Genomic DNA, 20355 nt, shown 5'->3' on the forward strand with positions numbered 1-20355 from the left:
AGCGCAAAACCTCCTGGTCGATGGAGCAAATAATCGGCACGTCGGCACGTCTCGCCAATCGCGTACGCCTCCTTTTCCACAATTGGCCAGCGTCGAGCTGCACCAGAAAATGTTCCACTCAAGAACATAAGAGGGTCATGTTGCTGTTCCGTCAGATCGCGAGTCAGGTGCTCTTGAGGTACTTGAGTTATCACAGCACCCCAGTGCGATTCGGATGCGTCTGCAAAAACACACAACTGATTGGATATGTCCGGGTGCGCTAACTGAACGGCGCGGCCCAGTGCAACTTTACAGTCATTCAAGCTCTGTTGATGCTCGTTGGTCCACCCAAGCTCAGATAGCCGCACGTTCGACACTAGTCAGCGGGTTCGGCCTCCGACGTGTTGATAGACAGACTCCATCAGTTGTGTGAGAGGCTCCACGAGCTTGTTAAACCCAGGAATTGACTGCCGCATCCAGTTAAGAGCGCATACAAATTGCTGAAGGTGTTGGCCCGTGATCGGTGCGGCCAGATCTTGTAGAACTTTGATACGCTCCGGATCATGCTTGACGCCTCGACTGGAGACAATGCGCCCACACCAACGAGCCTCCAGCAGGAAGAACGCGCACTTGCGTGGATTTAACTTCAGTCCCTTGGCTTTGCAAACCTTGAGTACCCCTTGCAGAAGAGTAAACAAACCTTCTTCCGTGAACTGATACCCCAAAAGGTCATCTAACCAGATGAGTAAGCCCTTGTACAAATATTCCGAGAACATGTCTTGCACCGCTGCCTGGCAATAAGCCACACTGTCACTGCCACCCATCAGCACTCGTGTAGGAGTGAAAACTCCCATATCTGTGAGGAACGAGAACATCTCCTGGCTGTCGAGCGATAACAGGAACTGCCAATATCCCTTAAAGAAATCCAACAGGAAATAAAAGCGAGAATCGTGTAAGTAGTCCAAAATGACCTCCAACATCGGCATCGGCCACAGAATTCGCACCGCCTGAGCGTTCACTCCTCTCACGGCCACCGTCATTCGGAAAGGATCAGGCCCCGGCTTGTTCACAATAAGTGGGGGCGAGCTCCACTTGCTCCGAGGATTTCTGTAGCACAGTCCCGCGGCTACTAACTCGTCCACATGCCGACGCATAAACTCACGATGCTGAGGGAGGTAGCGACGCGCTTTGCACCTTACGGGTACCGCATCGGGCTTGAGCGTTACCTCCAGCGGCGGTACATCGACCGGTGGATCGTTTCCAAGCTTGAGTCGAAACACGTCCACCATATCCCACAGCAATGCTTCCAACCGTTTGATGAACATCTTGCTGGCACCCTTAGCTTCGGCATCCTTAATCTTTCCCAGTAGAACCTGCCAAATTTCCTGCTGCTCTGCCTCCAAATCACGGTTCCTGTCCACACCAGGGAAACCGGACTGCTCTTCTTCTTCGAGAAGAGGGCGTTCCTCTGGGCTAGATTCAGGCAACACCGCTGCACCAGCAATAGCCATCACATGGCGCAGACTCCCAGGAGCGGCACTCGCATCTTCCATGTCCATTTCAGAGCTCCTCAAGCGAGCTTGCGCTAAGATCTCAGCCTGGTCATATCCCAATTTACGCATCAATGGTCGACTTAGCAGGATGTCTCCTTTTCCCGCAGGCAAGTCTTCTGGAGAAATTCAGCACACCACGTTGGTAAGTAGCAACTTGCCAGCGTCCGTGTCGACCGCAATACTCAACCGTATCTCCTGCGTGATAGGAACCACCACACCGCCAAAGCCTTGAGCCTCCGCGACTACCTCCAGATTGCGAACAGCAAGCCCCTATCACCACCAACACCCCCTTGGTCATATGTACTGACAGCACCAACACCCTTCTTGCGCCGTTCTCGTACCAACTCAAGCGCCTCTTCCTTCGTCACTCCTGGACACTGGAAGGATTTGTGACATGGGTCTCCACACTTAAAACAATTCCTCTCTTCGGCGGGTTTGGCAGGCCTCGGCAGGCTACTGCTAGGGCTCGCTGTACTCGGGGGAACGGGCGGTGCGGCCGCACCTGGCGGCTTCGCAGGTGGGGGGCTCAGCGTGGCGGCTTTGTGCGTTTTGGCACCATGCGTATTCGTCTGGCCGGCGCCGTTAGCAGAACTCTTCCCTGAAGAACTCGCTGTCCTGTTGTGACCGCCCTGCTGATTGGTGTTCTGCTGGGAAGCAGCTATAGCCGTCTCGAACTTGCAGGACGCTTGCACTTGCGGGGTCAACCAGTTGAGAAAGGCCGTCACGGACTTCTTCAGAGGCTTGTTCGTCGTCTTCTTCAGCTCAGTGAAGATAGTGGACTTCAGCGCTTGCGGTCTCAGTGCGTTGCAGAGGTACTGGACAGAGAGCTTCGGTTCTTTGACTAGAAAGTCATCCATGTCTTGAGCATCCAGAATGGAATGAAAATTGGCTATCAGCTGCGTCACTCCTGACTCCGCGTCCGACAGGGTCGTGTGCATCGTAAGGTTGCGCATGGCTGAAGCCAACTTTGCGTAGTCTTTGGTGTCGCTATGCCGGGCACTCAGGAAATATGCATTCCACATCTCTTGAGTCACCTCCCGCTCAGGGCATTGGAGCTCGTAGTCACATATACGCAACAACGTCTTGTGCTCAATACACGAGCTCAAGGGCATCAGCAATAGCTGCCCAGCTGCGGCACCACCCTCATTCAGAGCTCGGATCCGGCGTTCATACACGAGGTAGCTGTCCATGAAAGACTTCTTTTCTTGGCAGGAACTTCCCCGATATATCGGTGGGGTAGGCATATTCGAGCCCAGGGCAAGTGTCATCTGGGGCCTACTGCTGCTCTCCTTAGCGTCAGCGTCCTGCATGCTCGCGTCACCCGATACGCTGATCGGTTCTCGCGCGAACCATCCCCACCGCGCTTGGCCCCCCGGAGACGTGGGTGTCTGCACAGCCTCTCGCAAGCTCTCGATCTCTTGAGCTTGGTGGCCAGCCTTCTCTGAAGCGTCGCGCAACATCGCGTTGTGTGCCGTCATCAGTTGTTGTTGTTGCTCCATCTGCGCCCTTAAGGCGTCATAGTCGCCCTTGAGCTGGAGCTGGTTCTGGAATTGTTCTTGCAGGTAACCGGAGAATCGCTGCACCATCTCTTCTTGTTGGTCATGGAACTTCTTCAGCTGCTCGACCGTGAGCTGCTGGACGACCGCGGACTGCTGAGTCATGACTTCCACTGCGGCCTCCTGCCGCTGGCGATTCTAATCTTCTAGCAGCGACTGCTGAAGCGACGACATCGACGTTCGCCTGGACAGCATCAGCTGCTCTTCCACGACAGCATCCGGTTCGTCGCCTGCAATCGACGACCGGCGACTTCTCACGGGAGACGCCATCCTTGGCACTTCTCCCCACGACTAAAGAATTCTTTGTTGGTGTTCACGCCTTGCTGTCTTGACGTCGAAATGAAAAGTGAGTAAAATAGAAAGAGAGATTAGCTAGCTGCCTTCCTGCTCCTGCTCCTACAGCGGCGCCTTCTCCAAAGGGTCGCTCGATACGCAATCTGGCAGTGCACTACGTAAACCTCCGGCCTTGTCAGCACTTGCAGCGTGCACTCACCGCGTGCCACGTCGTCCTCGCAGACTTGTCATGCTAGTGCTTGGCTGGGAATGGATATGCATCGGTGACGAACTGCCTTTGCTGCTGTTCATGCGAGGCATCCCTCGGATGACTAGCAGCCTGACGGTTTGCAGATTCACCGTCAACAGATGTGGCGACTGTCGAGCAAGTGCATGTAGGAGATGAACTTGACGAACATTATTGCAGTAATTTATCTCTAACTTTTGGATTGCAGTTATTTATTTCCTTCCTATTGTCCTGACAAACAAATACGTGTTTCCTTCCTCGTGTTGCAATAAATATATATCGAATTTTCGGGATGTCTGCTTGTCACTGGTTGTCGATGGCAAATGCTGGCTCGTTGATAATGAAGAAAATATCACCGTTCACGTTGTCAACCCACCGACCAATGTTGTTGGATTCCAAGTAGCATCCGATGACCTCTGGCCGTTGACAGACACGATTGCATGTAGATACCATTGGCGCACCATCAGCTCGGTGAAGTAACTTAACCGCCGGCATCTTCATTGGACTTCACTAGAGAGCTCTCACTGACAATAATTTCAACTTGGCCTCCGTCTCGACGGTTGCGGCGTAAGTGCTCAGTTTCTTTAAAATCTCTAAATCGACTACAGCACCTGCAATATCCTACAATTGTCGTAAATGACGCCGTTAGTTTCTCGCTGTTGGTTGCTCTTGTGCGAACGATCTCGAAGATCTGCTTTTTAGCTGTTAGCAAACTACATGTATAATACAAATTCGTAAAAGAGAGGAATCTCGCAACAAACGAGCTGGTAAACTCTGATTGTAAGTTTGCACATCTCCCACGTGGGATAGAATGCACAAGCTATTGATCATTTAACTGAGCGATTGCCGTCAGACTTATTATGAACATAGTGTTCAATAAACGTGTAAACCAACACAGTGCACACTCTGCATCTTAGCGGCGTGGTAATTCAAGAGTACCAAACATCTGCTGCTCATTCCCGAATTTGTTGACAAACGACAGCTTCCAGCGTTGCAAAATCCTTGCGAACGACATGACGCAACACTTACCTCGTGGTTTTCTTGTCGGAAGTTCTACCTTTCTGGAATTATCTACTCGTGAATATTCGGTACCCAGATACGTCTTTGAACGCTTCTCCGCAAAACGTGCTTTCAGCACCCGACACGGATGGTGGGAGTCTCTCACATCTCGGAGAAGACAATGGAGTAGAAAGTCGTTAACATAGCTAAGTGACAGCAATGTACCTCACTGAAAAACAAAAAAACCAAGATAATGGGGTAGAAGAGCAGGATTGGCGTCTTGGCCAAGAAAGCGTCACCTCGATTTCCTATTCAGGTCGAACCCTGACTCATTCGTCATAGCTTTGGAATTTGAGCTATGAACACATGAGCACCTGCTTCTTCCCTTAAGGGACTGACCAACTCGTGCTGGCAACATGCATCTAAAAAACTTGTGTTGCGGCTGGAAGGAACATTGCTTGTACTTCAGCAAAATAATGGAGGAATTATCCAACCCTTTAACAAAGAAACAAGCATTGTTATAAGCCCTTTGGCCATGTTACCAGCTCACCGACTACGATGGCGGCGGAAATGCATGTCCCCGTCTAGTATAGCCCAGATCGGCTCACTCAGTGCCAAACTGACGTCCAAGCTACCTGTCGTGATCCCGGTAGTGTCCACCGACTGGGTTAGCTGGTCTTCCGTTGCCATAAAGTAAGCCAGACCATCATAGAGTGAGTGCGCCGTGAACGGCTGAGCGACAACTGCCGGTGGAGCTTCGAATTGAGCACCCCTGTACATGTCGAATTTGCTCCATTGGGTAACGAAAACGCCTTCTTCGTCGTAGTTGTAGCGCGGCTGTACACGACGCTTGTCAGACTGCGCAGCAATCCATCGAAGTGTCTTCTTCATTTCTATCGGGTCTTGGGGCTGGACACTTTCGCGAATAGAAGCAGCGACGCTTGATAGCGGGCCATTCAGCAGTTGGGCAACGGGGACGGAAAGAACTGGGCTCACCACACCGTTAGGGAAATACTGAGGGGGGATCCCTTCGAGTTGGTTCCAGCTGCGCAAGTCGACAGACATCAAGATTTGGCGCGGGACGAGCTGAGCAGCATCCACCGGAGTCTTACCTTGAGCTTCTCGTAGACGCACACGCGCACGGAAGACACATTGCCAGATATGGGCCGTCAACGCGCAAAATGTTGATAGTGGTTGACCTCTACCACTCGCATTGGCCTCGGCTTTGAGCGCGGTGAGTTCGTGCGACGAGAAGCGCAGTATGCGGCCGGTGACTGGCGGATAAATCGTTTTGTCAATAGCTGTGGAGGTGCCAGTTGCTGGTGCTTCCTTCTCTGGTGCTAACTTGACCACGGTCGGTTGGAACGTGAGAGCTTCTTGTCGCTCCTGGAGCGTCATATTATGGAGTTCTGCCATGTGAGAGCCAATATGTGGCGGCCTCAAGAGTTTCACATCGTTGGCTTGGCGGTCACCCAATTCAACGTCTCGAAATCCTCGATACAGCTCGGCTAGGTCGCGTACGAGCTGGAAGAAGCCCGCCGCGTCACAAATGATGTGTGGGATGCAAATGCCAATGGACACGCCGCCACAAGCGAACCGCGTATGCTGCACCGCCAGGATCGTTGTCGAGGCAAACGGTGGCAGCAACGCGTTGCCTCCACCCGGCAAATTGGTGACAATCAGTCGCGGCGGGGATCCCGGTTTCTCATCCTCTGCAACTGCTTCGAACGCTTCCAGTGGTTCGCTGCACTCCGCCGTCACGAACCTGACCCCCGTTCCAAGCTTCTCGATCTGCGGCGTGTTATCCTCCCCATTCATCACCAAGCGCCCTGTAAGGTGTGGGTAATAGTCCAGCAGCCGTGCCAACGCGCGTCGCAGCTTTCCACTCGGAATGACCTTCTCACTCTCAGATTTCTCCCGACGGTACACAAACACAACCGTAAGAGGCAAAAAGTTCTGCGTGGCGTGGTCCATTGGGCCCAGCAGCACCGGCGACTCGCAATCCCGAAACTTGTCAGCATCTGCACAATTCACCAAAACCTCCGCCCCTCTCTTCATTTCTTATAGCCAAATTGAAAAATGAACTTCTCCACTGACTGAAGAAAGGCACTTCCTGCGGTGTTGAGGTCAACTCCGCTTCATCACGACGACAATGCCGCTTATTTCCGGTTTTCTTTTCCGGGCGATTTGCTACTTGTTACCCATCATAATTGCCTTTCGTCTCCAAGCAGCGCCACTTTCCATTTGTATCGCCATGAGCGGCTCCCTGCGGCGCGCACCCGAGGCGCTGGAGTCGCCCACGAGGCTCGTGACGGACGTGGCTACGCAGTGGCTCGCCAGTATGGACGCGATGCACGACGAGGACGCGACGGATCCCAAGGAGAAGAATGGGGAGGACCCAATTAGTAGCCCCAAAAAGAGCCCCCGACCAGTGTGTAAGAAGAGGGAAATGAAGGACGAAGGTAGAAAAAATGGGCAACACACGCAGGAATCTCACAAGAAAAGACCCAAACGGAAATTCCGCAAGTCCACAATCAACGTGCGGAAGGTGAGGGAGTTGATTTTTGGTGGGTTTAATGGTTATTGTATTGATGAGGTGGGGGAGTTATTGTAGGAGGAGAAGGCTCTGTTGTTGGAGGAGCTGGCGGAGCTGCATACCAAGATGGAGGAGCTGAAAGCGAGAGCGTTCGCGACTTGTGTGGGAGTGGAGGCTCGCACCCCCAGTGAGATGCAGAGTGCTAATCGGGTCTTGAGACGGGCGATTCAGTCGCAACAACTCGAGTGCACTAAGATCCACGCACTCATGTCCGAGTACTCTTTATTTGTGAGTTTTTGCTGCGGTTGATAGGCTTATGGAAAATATTTTCTAACTGCTGACTTTTATGTTATGTTGGTGGTTAGAACATTCGAGTGGGAAGTCCTATTCATCGGCCTATCTACTTGGAGAAAGACATGCATTCTCGACGAGCCACGTTGCTGTCGTTGAAGAGCAAAGTGTTGGAGGATGGAGCCAAGTTTCTCAATGACCGGCGGCCTCGTGTGGACCCGTTGAAGCCCATGAGAGAAGACCACGGGTATGAGGCGTCGAATGGAGATTTTTTCGCGACGTACATTTCGACGATGCAGTTCGAGAACACAGTGAAGCAGGTGTACGACATCTTGCTTGGGTATTTCAGCAGCATCGAGATAAGTGTGTCAGAGAAGCTGGGCAACATCACAATACGCGAGGATGACGACAACATGGCTCCAGGCATCACACAGAACCGACTGGTGTCAACAACTATCGGCGGGTTGCGAATGGAGTCGAACACCGTCTACTTCTCTCGGTACGAGCCTGGCGACGAGGATGCAGGTCACCAAAACGGGTACGGCATCTTCGTAGCGGATTTTGTTGACGAGGACCAACTCAATCCTTACCACCCAAACGAACGCATCCGCCGAGATTTCACGGCCGTTCTCGAACTCACGTCCTACCCGATCAGCCACGGCGTGCGCACCAGGTCCAAGAACACGAGCGATGGTCGCGTCGTCGTGCTCACTCGGTGGGTGCACAGCAAAGTGTATCACCCCGAGTACGAAATTCCCCAGTCCGGCTGGCACGAGATGCGTGACAACACGGAGCGGTGGATCCAAACGCTGCACCACACCATGATGGAGCGCCTGTCCCCCGTCGTCTGTTGTCGACGGTAAGAGGAATCAAAACAAAAGCTATTTTCCTTAAGCGTACAGTGAATTCTGTCATTGTACCCCCTGTAAACGGTGGCTCTCTTTGTACTCAAAATCTGACCACCGTCGTGCCTGACCCTCTTGGAGCAATCTCCAACGGCTACAAACGCTGAAGTTTGGGGTGCGATTGTTGGCCTGTGCTGACTCACTGGCAGTGAGTCACTTCAAAATGGCAAGTTTAATCGGAAGAAAGCGAGCAGCTCATCAACCTAGGTTGCATGGCATCATTTCTGGACTTTACTGCTTGATGTCCAGTGCTTCTTCTCAACGCCGAAACACACGAACACTTGGTTGTGCACGCAAAAAACAATCTGGCATTCTAGTTTTTGCGTCGTACAGCTCACTCTCCCTGTCGAAGTCATGAGCACCCCAGGGCTGCCTGCCTCTCGCACCGAAGCGCTCAGCGTTGTCGTCTTCGGCGTCTTCAGTTCCCTACTCGGCGAGACACCTGCGGACGACGCGGTATTCGGGATACTTCTTACCGCAGTCGCCAATGTGTGGGCAATCACTAGTTCAATCCTGACATTGAACGACATTATCTCCGAGTCGAACGATCTGGAGACTCACATGCGGCTTTTCATGTTGGGCCTCTTGGCTCTGACAGTCGTCACAAGCGCGTGTGCGTTAATACTGCTGCTTCCCTGCGTTGAAGATACTTGCGTCGACACGTTTTTCAGGGTCGTGGGCATCGTCGTGCTCGGGTTAACGCTGGTTTTTGATCTCGTGCAGTTGTATTTGTCGTATTCGCGAGGATGCAACGAAGCAATCTTCGTGGACGCTGCGCTGTGTGGACACTCAAGCGGCCACGTTCTGGCGGCAGTGATTTTGGCTGGGGTGCTCGCAGTTTTGATGTCGTGGGTTATCATCGTATGCTCCACTGACCTCGAATCGCACAGCGTCTTGAATCATTTGATTGAGCCTGTTGGCACCGGTATCCCTCATTCCGAAGGAACAGCCCTTCTCACTCGAACCAGCGCCTTCGTTAAGGTGTGCCTCCTGAGCGTCTACTGGTTCCTCGTAGACCCTGATATGACGTGGGACCTTTTCATGGGCCACGATGCAAGCTGGTGGATGACCGGTCAATGGGCGAAGCAGGGCGTAGCCATCGCCAACCTCTTCCTCAATACGTGCACGTAGCAATAACGCAATAGTTGCAATAACGCAATAGTTAGTAATATGGCGGATAGTTTTTACGCGTTCATCACCGGAAAGCAATTCATACGCCGCCTCGTCGCACTCGTCGTCCATCAGGAGTCCGGGCACGTCCAAGACCGTGGAGAACTGGAAGCGTGGCAGCACGTAAAACACATACAGTGCGCCCCAGTTCGGCACCAAGTACGTCCCAGTGGAAATCACCAGACGCAGTGACTGCTCGAACAGCCCGCCGTTGTCATCGAAGAACATGCTATCGCACTCGCGCGTTTTGCCTGCACAACAGTCACGTTTAGTTCTTGAAGCATGTACGTCGAGCCCAAGTTCTTACCGCCGACACCAAGAGAGAGATACGCGTCTACCGCAAGTTGCAAGCTAGTGCTCACGAGGTTACACTGTTCACGCAAGCAATAAACGTAGAGAAGCACGCACAAGTCCGTCGTGTTAGCTATCAAGAGACTGTGCCAGAAAGAGACTCTGTCAGCGGGCGCACTTACGATCAGAAGAACCCAAATCCGTCCTTCATCCCAGAGCAGCTCGAACTCACGTTTGATCGAATCAAGGTGCGCCTGAGCCGTGCGCGTCTCAAACGTCTCTGCATGGCGGGCTCCATCGAACGCGGCCGTGCTGTAGTTGCCCGTGCCTTGTAAACCAAACTGCCAGCTCGGAGTACCCGCTGCGGCACTGCTCTCACCATCGCTTGACGCTACAGATGAACATTACCGCGGCTATCTATCTCAACTTGCCAGTTGTTTTGCACGGCAACAGACCACATGTGTTCGTCAAACTCAACGGCGTGTGCTCCAACAATAGGACCACGCAATACAACAGTATGTTCCCAATTCATCGTCATTCCCCCCACACTCCAATTGCAGCTTCCCATCGTCAACACGGTTCCATCGATAAATCGCTACCTTCCAGTGCATGAGTCTGGGGCCTGCGTGATATACGTTGACCCCGTTTTCAACCAGTTTTTTTTATCATTGCTGAGCTTTTCTCGGTGACTTGTGCCCGATCAACGAGAACACGAACCGTGACACGCTGGGAGGCACGGATGATAGCGTCGGTCAGTTCAGGATGCGACAAGATGAACATAGCGATATCTACTGAGGTCTCTGCGCCGTCGAGCAAATCAATGAGCTTCTGAGGTGCAGCTTGGTCGCGAGAAAACCAGTAGTCTACAACTGCAGTTTGTAGTCTACCCAATATGTCCTGCTCCATGCGGCCAAATACTCGACGGTCGACCCCCATTATCCTTGCGATGTCCTTGAGCGATAGGGTTTCCGTGACGCAAAGACCTCGTTTCAGCATTTCCACCACGAAACGCATGGGGGTCCACCGACAGGGTTTACCTGACTTGGACTCGTCTTGTTTGGGACGGGCGTGGACGATGGCGTCGATCCGTGCTGCGGGCGTGTCCCGTGCTTTGATGCAGCTGGGTAATTCTCTCCCCATTCTGGTATCGCATGCGAATCTGGGACTTCTCTGCTGGAGTTAGTCGCGAACGGCGTTTCTTGGGCAGCGGACTTCGCGCATTCGGCATGACGCGTCGTGATGCAAAAGTGTACATCCGAGCGGTGGCGAGAGCGATGTTTTCCGGTACACCCGGGACTGGCCGAGGGGACTCAGTTGCGAGCGCGGTGAAGTACTGGGGGTGGGGATGAGTTTCTATCGGGAGTCTGTGGTGCATGGCAAGTGGCATTTCTCCGAGTGGAGGAGGGACCACATTCTCCTGGTGCGCGTCGTGCAGTTCTCGCGTCTCAGACATCTTTTCAGAAAATGACGTGCTAGGAAAAACGGACGTGGCCCGACCTCCGTCCTCCACGTTGATGAGATAATAATGCCTCGGAAAGGCCGATCCTCGTCGTTGTTTAAATGGCTCGGAAAATCTCAAAGTGGGCAACTTATCCTCGAGTCGAGGATAAGTTGCCCACTTTCGAATTCCCGAGCCAATTAATACAGCAAAATCCGAAAGTGGGCAAAAAATCCTCCGCGTGTATTGACACGTCAAAGCGAGGTTCGAGAGTGTGGCAATAGTTACTGTACCTGTAACTATTGCCACGCGGGGCAAAAATTCCTGCAAGTCTATTGACACCGACTCGAGTTTGGGAAGATAAAAGTTAACTTGCCGACTCGCCAGTCGCGACCATCGTCACTCTTTCGTATTTGTGACACACCCATGATGACGGGGTCTGATTACTGGCATTCGGACATTTGGTCAGACGCTGACAACAGCGCCATGAACGACTTCGCTCGTGGCACCGCGGGGCGGCAGCGTCCAGCGGCGCGTCATCCAGCAATCACAGCCAGTGACAACAGCTCCCAGATGACGCCGAGCTTCCCACAATCGGAGACGTCGTTCCTGTCGCTCGGAGGGATGCCCAGTCCGGCCTTGCTGCGAGCTTCGACGGTCTACAGCGCCAGCGCTTCTTCGTCGCCATTGTCCTCCTCCTCTTCTTCCTCCACCGTTGCTGATATCGTGGACCCGACGCAGCCGTGGGTGGCGCTCATGGGGGCGAACAACGTGACGCAGAAGAGCAGAGCGATGAATGTGGATCCGTGTAAAGGCTTCTGTCGGGGTGACGGAGAGCAGGTTATGAGCAAGAAGAGGGGGGTTGAAGGGAATGATGTTCTTGGTACGGTGGAGACGCAGCGGAAGACGCCCAAGCGCAAGAGAAAGTATCGGAAGGCTACGCATACGATTCGAAAGGTGCGACGTTGTAAAGTGAATGGTGGTAGTAGTTGAGGTGTGTGTTGACTATGGACACTGGCGCAGGAAGAGAAGGAGATGTTGCTGAAGGAGGTCGACATGCTGAAGGCTCAGATTGCAGGCTTGCGGGGTGATGTCGGAGTGCCAATTGACGGGAGCGAGGAGACGATGAAGAGGAAATATGAGACTGGGAGGGTCTTACGGGAAGGTGTCCAAGAGCGCCAGCAAGTTTTCAGCCAGCTGTCCTCCATCATGTCGGAGTACACTTTATGCGTGAGTTTCTGGCGTTGGCCAATTCGTGCGAGTGTGTTGCTAATGCTGCGTTGTTTCTGCAGAGTATTCAATCTGGAAGTCCGCTGCAAGACTTTATCCACTTGAAGAACGACGAGCAGTCTCGACACGATACCTTGGCCGCTATCAAACCCAGGAAGATGGAGAAGGCACAGCGCTTCATGCAACTGCGTCGACCTAATCTGGACCCGTGCAACACGATGGGAGAGGAGCGCCGCTATGAAGCAGAGAATGGAGACTTTTGCTCGACTCGCTTCACGGTGACGCAGTTCGAAGATGCACAAAGCGTCAAGCAAGTCTTCGACCTCTTGCTCTTCTACTTCTGCAACATCGAGATCAGTATTTCCGAGAAAATTGGCCACATCACGATCCGCGAAGACGACGGAGGAGACGACAAAGGCATCGTGCAGAACCGGCTGGTGTCGATCACTCACAAGGATGTGAAGATGGAGTCGAATACGGTCATGTTCTCGCAGTACTACGACCGCAGCACTCACGGCCGAGGTGCCAGCAGCTACGGGCTTATCGTCGCCGATTTCGTGGACGAGGACGACCGTCACCCGTACGTTCCAAGCCAACGCGTGCGACGCGATGTGAACGCCGTGCTGGAAATCCGCGAGTTCGTGCCGCAGCGCCCGAGGAGCGTAGCTGGCGGTCCTCCGTCGCACAAGTCGGTGGTCGTCCTGAGTCGCTGGGTGCAGAACCGAATGCACTACCCCAAGTTCCCCGTGTGCACGGACGGATGGTACGAGCTCCGAGACAACATGGATTTATGGGGCAGAGCCTTGCACCGCACGATATCTGAGAATCTGCGAGGACATCCGTAGTCAGGTGAAACTCAACACGTTAGTCGTAATACATGTACTGGTGGCGTTGAAGTCCAATGCTGCATGGCTGCTACCTACCCGATCGGTGTCCCAAGATGGATAGTCCACACAAAAACGGGGTTGCATTGACCACCTGGCCACAGATGCCGATGAGGCAGCGCGACGGCACGTCCCCCCGCGGCGGAATGGCGTCGTCCGCCACGTCGTCCACGACCTCGTCGCCGTTGAGCGACAGTGCGACGCCAACGCGCTCTTGGTCGTCCATCATCGCCCCAAGACACGAGCCATGCCATGAAGGCCTCGCAACGGATGAGCCGTCAGTAGCAGAGGAAGATGGAGAGCGAGCACCGGGTCAAGGCGACACGGGCACCGAGTCGGAGGAGACTGCACGACCAAAACGCAAATACCCGAAGAGGAAGCACCGCAAGGGAACGCACACCATCAGAAAGGTGGCAATTTATCAAGTGGTGGTAGTGGTGGCTGTGTTGCTGATGGTTGCTTTGGTTGGACAGGAGGAGAAAGAGCGGTTGCTCAAAGAGATGGAGATTTTGCAGAAGGAGATGGGAGCGCTCAAGAAGCGAGCGATGGACCCGACCTTCCCCGTGGACACATTGGTGCGTAAATCGCGTCGTCAAACTCTACAAGAAGCTGTTCAAGGACACATGCAGAAGTTTTGCAAGACGCTCTCGATCATGTCGGACTACACGCTGTGCGTACGTATGGGTGCCGTGTAGCACGAGTGGATTGCTGCTGGAGTTGAGAAGAACGGGTTGCTGACGCATGCGCACGCTGCCTTGAACAGAACATCCAAGCTGGGACGCCGTTGCAAGAGAAGATGGTCTTGAAGAGGGACTCCAAGTCGCGCTGTGAGACGCTGCAAGCCATGAAAGAGAGGAAACTCAGGAATGCCGAGCAATATTTGAAGATTCGTCGCTCGAAGCTGGATCCGTGCAAGTCTCTTACCGAGGACCAGCGCTTCGAAACGAATAATGGCGGGTTCTGCTCTGCTCGCTTCTCCATCCTGCAGTTCGAGGGTGCCCAGAGCGTGAAGCAAGTGTTCGACTTGGTGATTTTCTACTTTAGCAATATGGAGATCAGCGTCTCGGAGAAGCTCGACACTCTCGTGACCGTCCGCGAGAATGACGACGACAGCACCACCGACGGCATCACGCAAAACCGTTTGGTCTCCACTACGACCGATCGAAGCATGCAGATGGAGTCCAACACCATCATGTTCTCGGAGTTCTGCGAGCGCGACGACATTCCGTGCGCCGACCGCGGGTACGGACTCGTCGTGTCCGAGTTTGTCGACGTCGACGAGCGCTATCCGTACCAGTCCGACAAGCGGGTTCGCAAGGACGTGAACGGTGTGATCGAAGTGCGGGCGTACAACCGTCCGAAGGAAACTATGCACGGGGAGCTCGAAAAGGAGGAAATGGTCGTCGTGATGACCAGGTGGGTGCAGAACACTCTGCACCGCCCCCAGTTCCCAATGGCCGTCGAAGGGTGGCGAGAACTCCGACACTCCATGGACAGCTGGGGGCTTCTCCTGCATCAAACACTGCTCGAGAGTCTGCACCCTACAACGTGAAGTGGAAAACATGAGAATTGTTCAGCAAGCACTGCAACTCAGGAGTTGACCTTTTTGATAGTCAGCAAAATCCAAGCGACATGTTTCGACAGTCGGCCCTATTCGTACTTAGCGTAAACGCATGCCCGTAATCGCGCACTTTTGATTGCGCGCTTCAAGGAAGACCTGCAGTCGGCGCTGATCACGCGCGGGTCAGTGCCTTGGGAGCAATGGATCGGCGACGGGGAGTGCCTGCCACGCAGGACGAGCGACTGCGGGTAGAGACCATCACGAACAGAGTGGAGGAGCCAGCGCCGGTTGTGTTGGGGAAGAGACACGCAGCGACCAGCCCCGTTGGACTCGATGAAGTTTTGGGGCTGGGGGTGGGCGACGACGCTGGGGCGAAGAGAAGTACCAAGTCGGAAGTTGATATCAAGTCCCGTCGCCAGCGGAAGCAGCGAAAGTCAACTCACGCGGTTCGAAAGGTACCCATACGATGTGGGGTTGTGTTTCTTGCGGTGAGGCGTCGTGTTGACGGAGTGGCTTGCCTGATGTGAAGGAAGAGAAGGAGCGGCTGGTGAAGGAAATGGAGGAGCTCAACGCTCAGTTGGTGAGCTTGAAGCAGCAGGCGATGGCAGCCATGGGCAAAATGGACCGAGACACGACGAGAAGTATTCATGTCGGGCGAGGCTTGCGAGATGACGTCCAGGTGAACCAGCAGAAGTTCGGTGAGCTCGCGTCCATCATGTCGGAGTTTTCAATATGTGTACGTTCGTGTAGTGTGTGGATTCACGCGTATTTTGCAGGACTTACACTAACAACTGTGCTTCTACAGAACGCGCAAGCTGGTTCTCCGTTGCACGACTCCATGTTGTTGAAGAGAGATCTCGAGTCTCGACGAACATTGCTACGAGGCTTGAAGGCCCCCAAACTCTCAAAGGCCGAACGCTTCTTGCAGCTACGTAGGCCAAGAAACAATCTGCGAAAAAATATTGATGAAGGCCGCCGCTTCGAATTGGACAACGGCGATTTTTTCTCCGAGCGCTTGTCGGTAACACAGTTGCGTGACGCCCGCAACGTGAAGCAGATCTATGACCTGCTGCTCTTCTACTATTGCAACCTGGAGATCAGCATCTCCGAGAAAATGGGTCACATTACCGTCCGCGAAGACGAAGACAACGGCGGCAAGAGCATCACACAGAACCGTTTGGTGTCCACGACTTGTAACGGGTACAAGGTGGAGTCGAACTCGATCACGTTTTCGCAATTCTATGAACGCGATGACGAGCAGAACAGCATCCACGGAGAGAGCGACTTGGGGGTCATTGTGATGGACTATGTCGATGAGGACGAGAAGTATCCGTACCAGACGGACCGTGTTCGCAAGGATATTGTTGTTGTCATGGAAATTCGAGAATGTTCGGGAACCCAAGATGAAAGAATGGTCGTGCTCACTAAGTGGGTGCAGAACAAGCTGCATCGCCCTCATTTCTCCATGGGGCTCAAAGAATGGTACGAGCTTCGCGACCGAATGGATCTCTTTGGCAAGACCATGCAACGGACATTGTCCGAAGACCTGCACTTCGATCGTGGCGTGCCGCGCGAGTGAATAAGCAATCGAAGTGGCGCGTAAACGACCACCGCTCGATGTTTCCTCTTGGTGGCTGGCAGCAGCTCAGGTGAAGTCGGTAGGCAAACTACTTCAAGCAAGTTACGATCAAACGCGTCGCTAGCTCGAATACTGGCAGCGTTCGTGCTTCCTTTTCGTGCTCCAATGCTATGAATCTCGAGTCAACAAGTACTTCACATTGTACCGATTACCCAACAAAGTGTTTAACTTGCCCGTCTCACGGGCATTTGCCAAATGATGGTACTATTTCGACGAATGGCATAGTACCATCATTTGACAAAAGTCGCCGCGCAATCGGCCGAAACGCGTCATTCCTACGCAGTCGTCAACTTGCCCTGCTTGGCGTTCCTTCACACCAGGGACCACGTCGGAGTACGCCGCATCAATGGAGCCTCATTCACCACACACAGACGCTGACCAGTCGTCGGCCTGCACCTCTCCCACTAAGCCCGACAATTGGCACTCGGCGTACGCAAGAGGTTTCCTGCCGCTGCTGCGCGCCGCCAATGCATGTACCGGTACTGCTCCAGTTACTGCGACATTGGCCCATCCACAAGGAAAGCGGAGCACCCTGGCAGTTCCAGACCTGCCTCGGACGAAGACGATGAGAGATGCTCAATACGGGAGCTCTCCCGAAGCCGTGGTCCTGCGTCGTAGCAAGCGGAAGGTGACGAGAGGGAGGAGCTGCAGTGAGCAGCGCACCGCAGAGGGGGAGGTCGCAGCAGTTGTCAAACGCAAGAACAAGAGAGGATATCGTAAGGCCACACACACGATCCGAAAGGTACGAACGGTGAAACAAGTTGCAGTTTTGTTGAGGTGGTCGACTCAGGTGTATCTTGGTTCTCATGTTTATGCTTTTTTGTGGGTCCATTGCCACTGCAGGAGGAGATCGACCATCTTCGTGTGGAGCTGGTTGAATTGCAGGCCCAAATGGCTGAGCTGCAGCGCCGAGCGTTTGCACCAAGTCGTGGCGACAAGAACGGAGAAGAGAGGCGGCTGTACTCGAACGTATTGCACAATGCTGTGAAGAAACACCAGGAGGCATTTGTGGAGATTCAGTCGGCCATGACGGGCTATGCAGCATGTGTACGTGTGCCGTGACTGGGGTGCATGCAGACAAACGCTGATCTATATTATGTTCTGACACGGTGCACAGAATATTCAAGCTGGAAGTCCTATACAGAGGAGGATTGTCTTAGGCAAAGATGAACTTTCCAGGAGAGAAACGCTGCAATCAATGAAGGCAATGAAGCTGCAGGATGCTCATGCATTCTTTCGTCGACGACTCTCACACTTAAACCCGCTGAAATCCATGTCAGAAGACTACCGGTTTGAAAACGACGAAGGAGACTACTGGGCTGTTCGCTTCGCAACATCCCAATTCGAGCCTGCTCGAAGTGTCAAACAGATTTTTGACCTGGTGGTATATTACCTGTGCAACATCGAAATCAGTGTGTCGGAAAAAATGGGCCATCTCACAGTTCGCGAAGATGACGACAACGGCGAAGAAGGCATCACTCAAAATCGCTTAGTATCCTTAACTGGCAAGGGTCTTCACATGGAATCCAACACCGTCGTATTCTCCGAGTACACTGCAGCAAGACCCAACGACCAAGATGGCTACGGCCTGATCGTTGCCGAGTTCGTAGATGAAGACGAGCGACATCCTTATCGATCAGCCGAACGAATTCGAAAAGACGTAAACACTGTGATGGAAGTACGGTCGTACACTCGGCGCCTTCACAAGAACAGATTCGGCATCGCGCAGGAAGAAAAGGTGGTGGTGCTCACACGATGGTCGCATTCTCGACTTCGACACCCAAACTTCCCTGTCCAGAAAGACGGATGGTACGAGTTGCGGGAGACCATGGACCGCTGGAGCCAAAACATGCACAATACCATTGTGGAGAGCCTGGACCCGTCCCCCCACTATTCGGCTACGTGGCACGGTGATGGACACTTTAGTTCGGCGAGTCATTGAGTTTTCGTTACCGCTTCATCCACTTGCAATTTCATTGGGCTTTATTGTTTAAAGCCACAAATTTAACCCTCCATTGTCAACTGGGTTCTTTACCTGTCTCATTTCGCAATTCGTTTCTTGGTGGTCAAGCGGTGCTACTCACATGGCGTTCAACACGTCTCGCGAGGAGATCCGGGACGATCGGTACTACACATCGCTGTTGCTTGGTCCTCGCGTGTCTCCGACGTCCAATTCACCCCGTACCAGCGCCACAGCGAGCGTGGACGATGGGTCTGCGCACACGCTTTTATCCCTGAAAAGGTCCATGAAAAACCCAGTCGAGGAATCCTCTATCGCCCATCATGGTGCTATCATTAGAGCACGCAAACGAGAAAACCCCGATTTTGAGTCTGAAAATGACAGCGGCACTGCAGAATCCGAGCCACAAAAGGAGAAACGCACTACCAAGCGCAAATACCGCAAATCCACGCACAGCATTCGTAAAGAAGAGAAGGAGAGGCTGCAGACGGAACTGAATGTTCTTCATGCCAGGATGGAGGAGCTTCAGAAACAGGCACTGGCGTCTTTTGGCAGGCCAGGACAGAACGACAAGGACCGAGTCATTGCAAGCAAAGTGCTACGTGATGCAGTACAGAGTCAACAACTCGAGTTCGCCAACATCCAAGGGATTATGTCGGAGTACGCACTATGTGTAAGTTTTTATTTTCCGGTTTTGTTGTTGTAGATTTGCTGATAATTTTGCGGTGACATTGTGATGTTGTGAAGACAATTCAAGCGGGGAGCCCATTGCAAAGATTTATCCATTTGGGTCGAGATGGAGATTCGAGACGGGATGCGTTGCTGGCGTTGAAACCGATGAAGTTGGACGATGCGGGCCACTTTTTGCGTCAACGGCGACCTAATGTGGACCCGTGCAAGCCAATGTGCGAAGATCACCGATATGAGCTGTCAAATGGCGACTTTTGTTCGACGAGATTCACGAGAATCCAGTTTCATGGCGTGGGGAGCGTGAAGCAGGTATTCGACATGCTGGTTCAATACTTTTGCAACATCGAGATCAGCATTTCTGAAAAACTGGGCCACATTACGATCCGCGAGGATGACGACAGCGGCGACAAAGGCGTAACCCAAAACCGGTTGGTTTCAACGACGATTAACGGCTTGCTCATGGAGTCGAATACAGTGCTCTTCTCGCAGTTTTTTGAGCGAGACGAAGAACCAGGCCACGAAAGGGGGCGAGGGCTTATTGTTGCAGATTTCGTGGATGAGGACGAAAGGCATCCCTACCGGCCGAACGTGCGTGTCAGACGCGATATTAACGCTATTCTAGAGCTAACTTCATACACACGCAAGGTGGCGGCTATTGGGGGTACCTTGCGGGGACAGCAAGTGGCAGAAGAAGAAAGTGTTGTTGTACTTACTCGGTGGGTGTTTTCACAACTGCACCGGCCCTCCTTCCACGTGTCAACTGACAATTGGGAGGAGATGCGGGATAACATGGATCGGTGGGGCGAAACGATGCACCGCACCATGGTCGAGAGTCTAACCCCCATCGGCTGAAGATGAGATATCTGAAAGACAGCTCTTTCCCGCCTGATGCTTATAGCAGCTGCAAACAACGGCTTAATGCAAAAGATCTCCTGCAGTTGGCAAGCAATACGACCCTTGTTTGTCACGAAATCAAATCCAAACCGCGTTAAGCGAGCCACAAAGGAGTAAACTATGCTGCGTTGATGATGATTACTCCCAACATTCGACAAAACTGTAGAGATGATCCAGCCACAGTCTTCATTCAGTAGACTCGTGGATAGCTGGATCAAGGTCCTGGGGGAGACAACGTATTACAGCAAAGCGAATAGTG

General features: G+C 53.1%; 8 protein-coding genes across 8 annotated transcripts; 7 read left to right on the forward strand and 1 right to left on the reverse strand.

The window, feature by feature from the left end:
* Positions 1-5153: 5153 nt before the first annotated feature.
* KRP23_14008 (Anthranilate N-benzoyltransferase protein 3) lies at positions 5154-6665 on the reverse strand (the record flags this gene model as incomplete). The annotated part of the gene is made up of 1 exon (XM_067884788.1): positions 5154-6665. The coding sequence occupies one exon, from the start codon at positions 6663-6665 to the stop codon at positions 5154-5156; it is 1512 nt and encodes a 503-aa protein (XP_067738167.1).
* A 196-nt stretch (positions 6666-6861) lies between these two features.
* On the forward strand, positions 6862-8297 carry KRP23_14009 (uncharacterized protein; the record flags this gene model as incomplete). The annotated part of the gene is made up of 3 exons (XM_067884789.1): positions 6862-7155; positions 7222-7431; positions 7509-8297. The coding sequence occupies 3 exons, from the start codon at positions 6862-6864 to the stop codon at positions 8295-8297; spliced, it is 1293 nt and encodes a 430-aa protein (XP_067738168.1).
* A 396-nt stretch (positions 8298-8693) lies between these two features.
* KRP23_14010 (uncharacterized protein) lies at positions 8694-9470 on the forward strand (the record flags this gene model as incomplete). Its single annotated transcript, XM_067884791.1, has 1 exon — positions 8694-9470. One exon carries the CDS (start codon positions 8694-8696, stop codon positions 9468-9470), a length of 777 nt encoding a protein of 258 aa, XP_067738169.1.
* A 2194-nt stretch (positions 9471-11664) lies between these two features.
* Positions 11665-13313, forward strand: KRP23_14011 (uncharacterized protein; the record flags this gene model as incomplete). Its single annotated transcript, XM_067884792.1, has 3 exons — positions 11665-12195; positions 12262-12468; positions 12531-13313. 3 exons carry the CDS (start codon positions 11665-11667, stop codon positions 13311-13313), a joined length of 1521 nt encoding a protein of 506 aa, XP_067738170.1.
* Positions 13314-13456: 143 nt separating this feature from the next.
* Positions 13457-14904, forward strand: KRP23_14012 (uncharacterized protein; the record flags this gene model as incomplete). The annotated part of the gene is made up of 3 exons (XM_067884793.1): positions 13457-13762; positions 13826-14026; positions 14116-14904. The coding sequence occupies 3 exons, from the start codon at positions 13457-13459 to the stop codon at positions 14902-14904; spliced, it is 1296 nt and encodes a 431-aa protein (XP_067738171.1).
* Positions 14905-15113: 209 nt separating this feature from the next.
* On the forward strand, positions 15114-16492 carry KRP23_14013 (uncharacterized protein; the record flags this gene model as incomplete). Its single annotated transcript, XM_067884794.1, has 3 exons — positions 15114-15368; positions 15443-15649; positions 15719-16492. The coding sequence occupies 3 exons, from the start codon at positions 15114-15116 to the stop codon at positions 16490-16492; spliced, it is 1236 nt and encodes a 411-aa protein (XP_067738172.1).
* Positions 16493-17117: 625 nt separating this feature from the next.
* KRP23_14014 (uncharacterized protein) lies at positions 17118-18494 on the forward strand (the record flags this gene model as incomplete). The annotated part of the gene is made up of 3 exons (XM_067884795.1): positions 17118-17294; positions 17396-17599; positions 17670-18494. The coding sequence occupies 3 exons, from the start codon at positions 17118-17120 to the stop codon at positions 18492-18494; spliced, it is 1206 nt and encodes a 401-aa protein (XP_067738173.1).
* Positions 18495-18636: 142 nt separating this feature from the next.
* Positions 18637-20054, forward strand: KRP23_14015 (uncharacterized protein; the record flags this gene model as incomplete). The annotated part of the gene is made up of 2 exons (XM_067884796.1): positions 18637-19185; positions 19260-20054. 2 exons carry the CDS (start codon positions 18637-18639, stop codon positions 20052-20054), a joined length of 1344 nt encoding a protein of 447 aa, XP_067738174.1.
* Positions 20055-20355: the final 301 nt, after the last annotated feature.

Source organism: Phytophthora ramorum (assembly GCF_020800215.1).
Source record: "Phytophthora ramorum isolate Pr-102 chromosome Unknown Phyram_PR-102_s0019, whole genome shotgun sequence".
In the NCBI taxonomy this organism is placed as follows: domain Eukaryota; phylum Oomycota; class Peronosporomycetes; order Peronosporales; family Peronosporaceae; genus Phytophthora; species Phytophthora ramorum.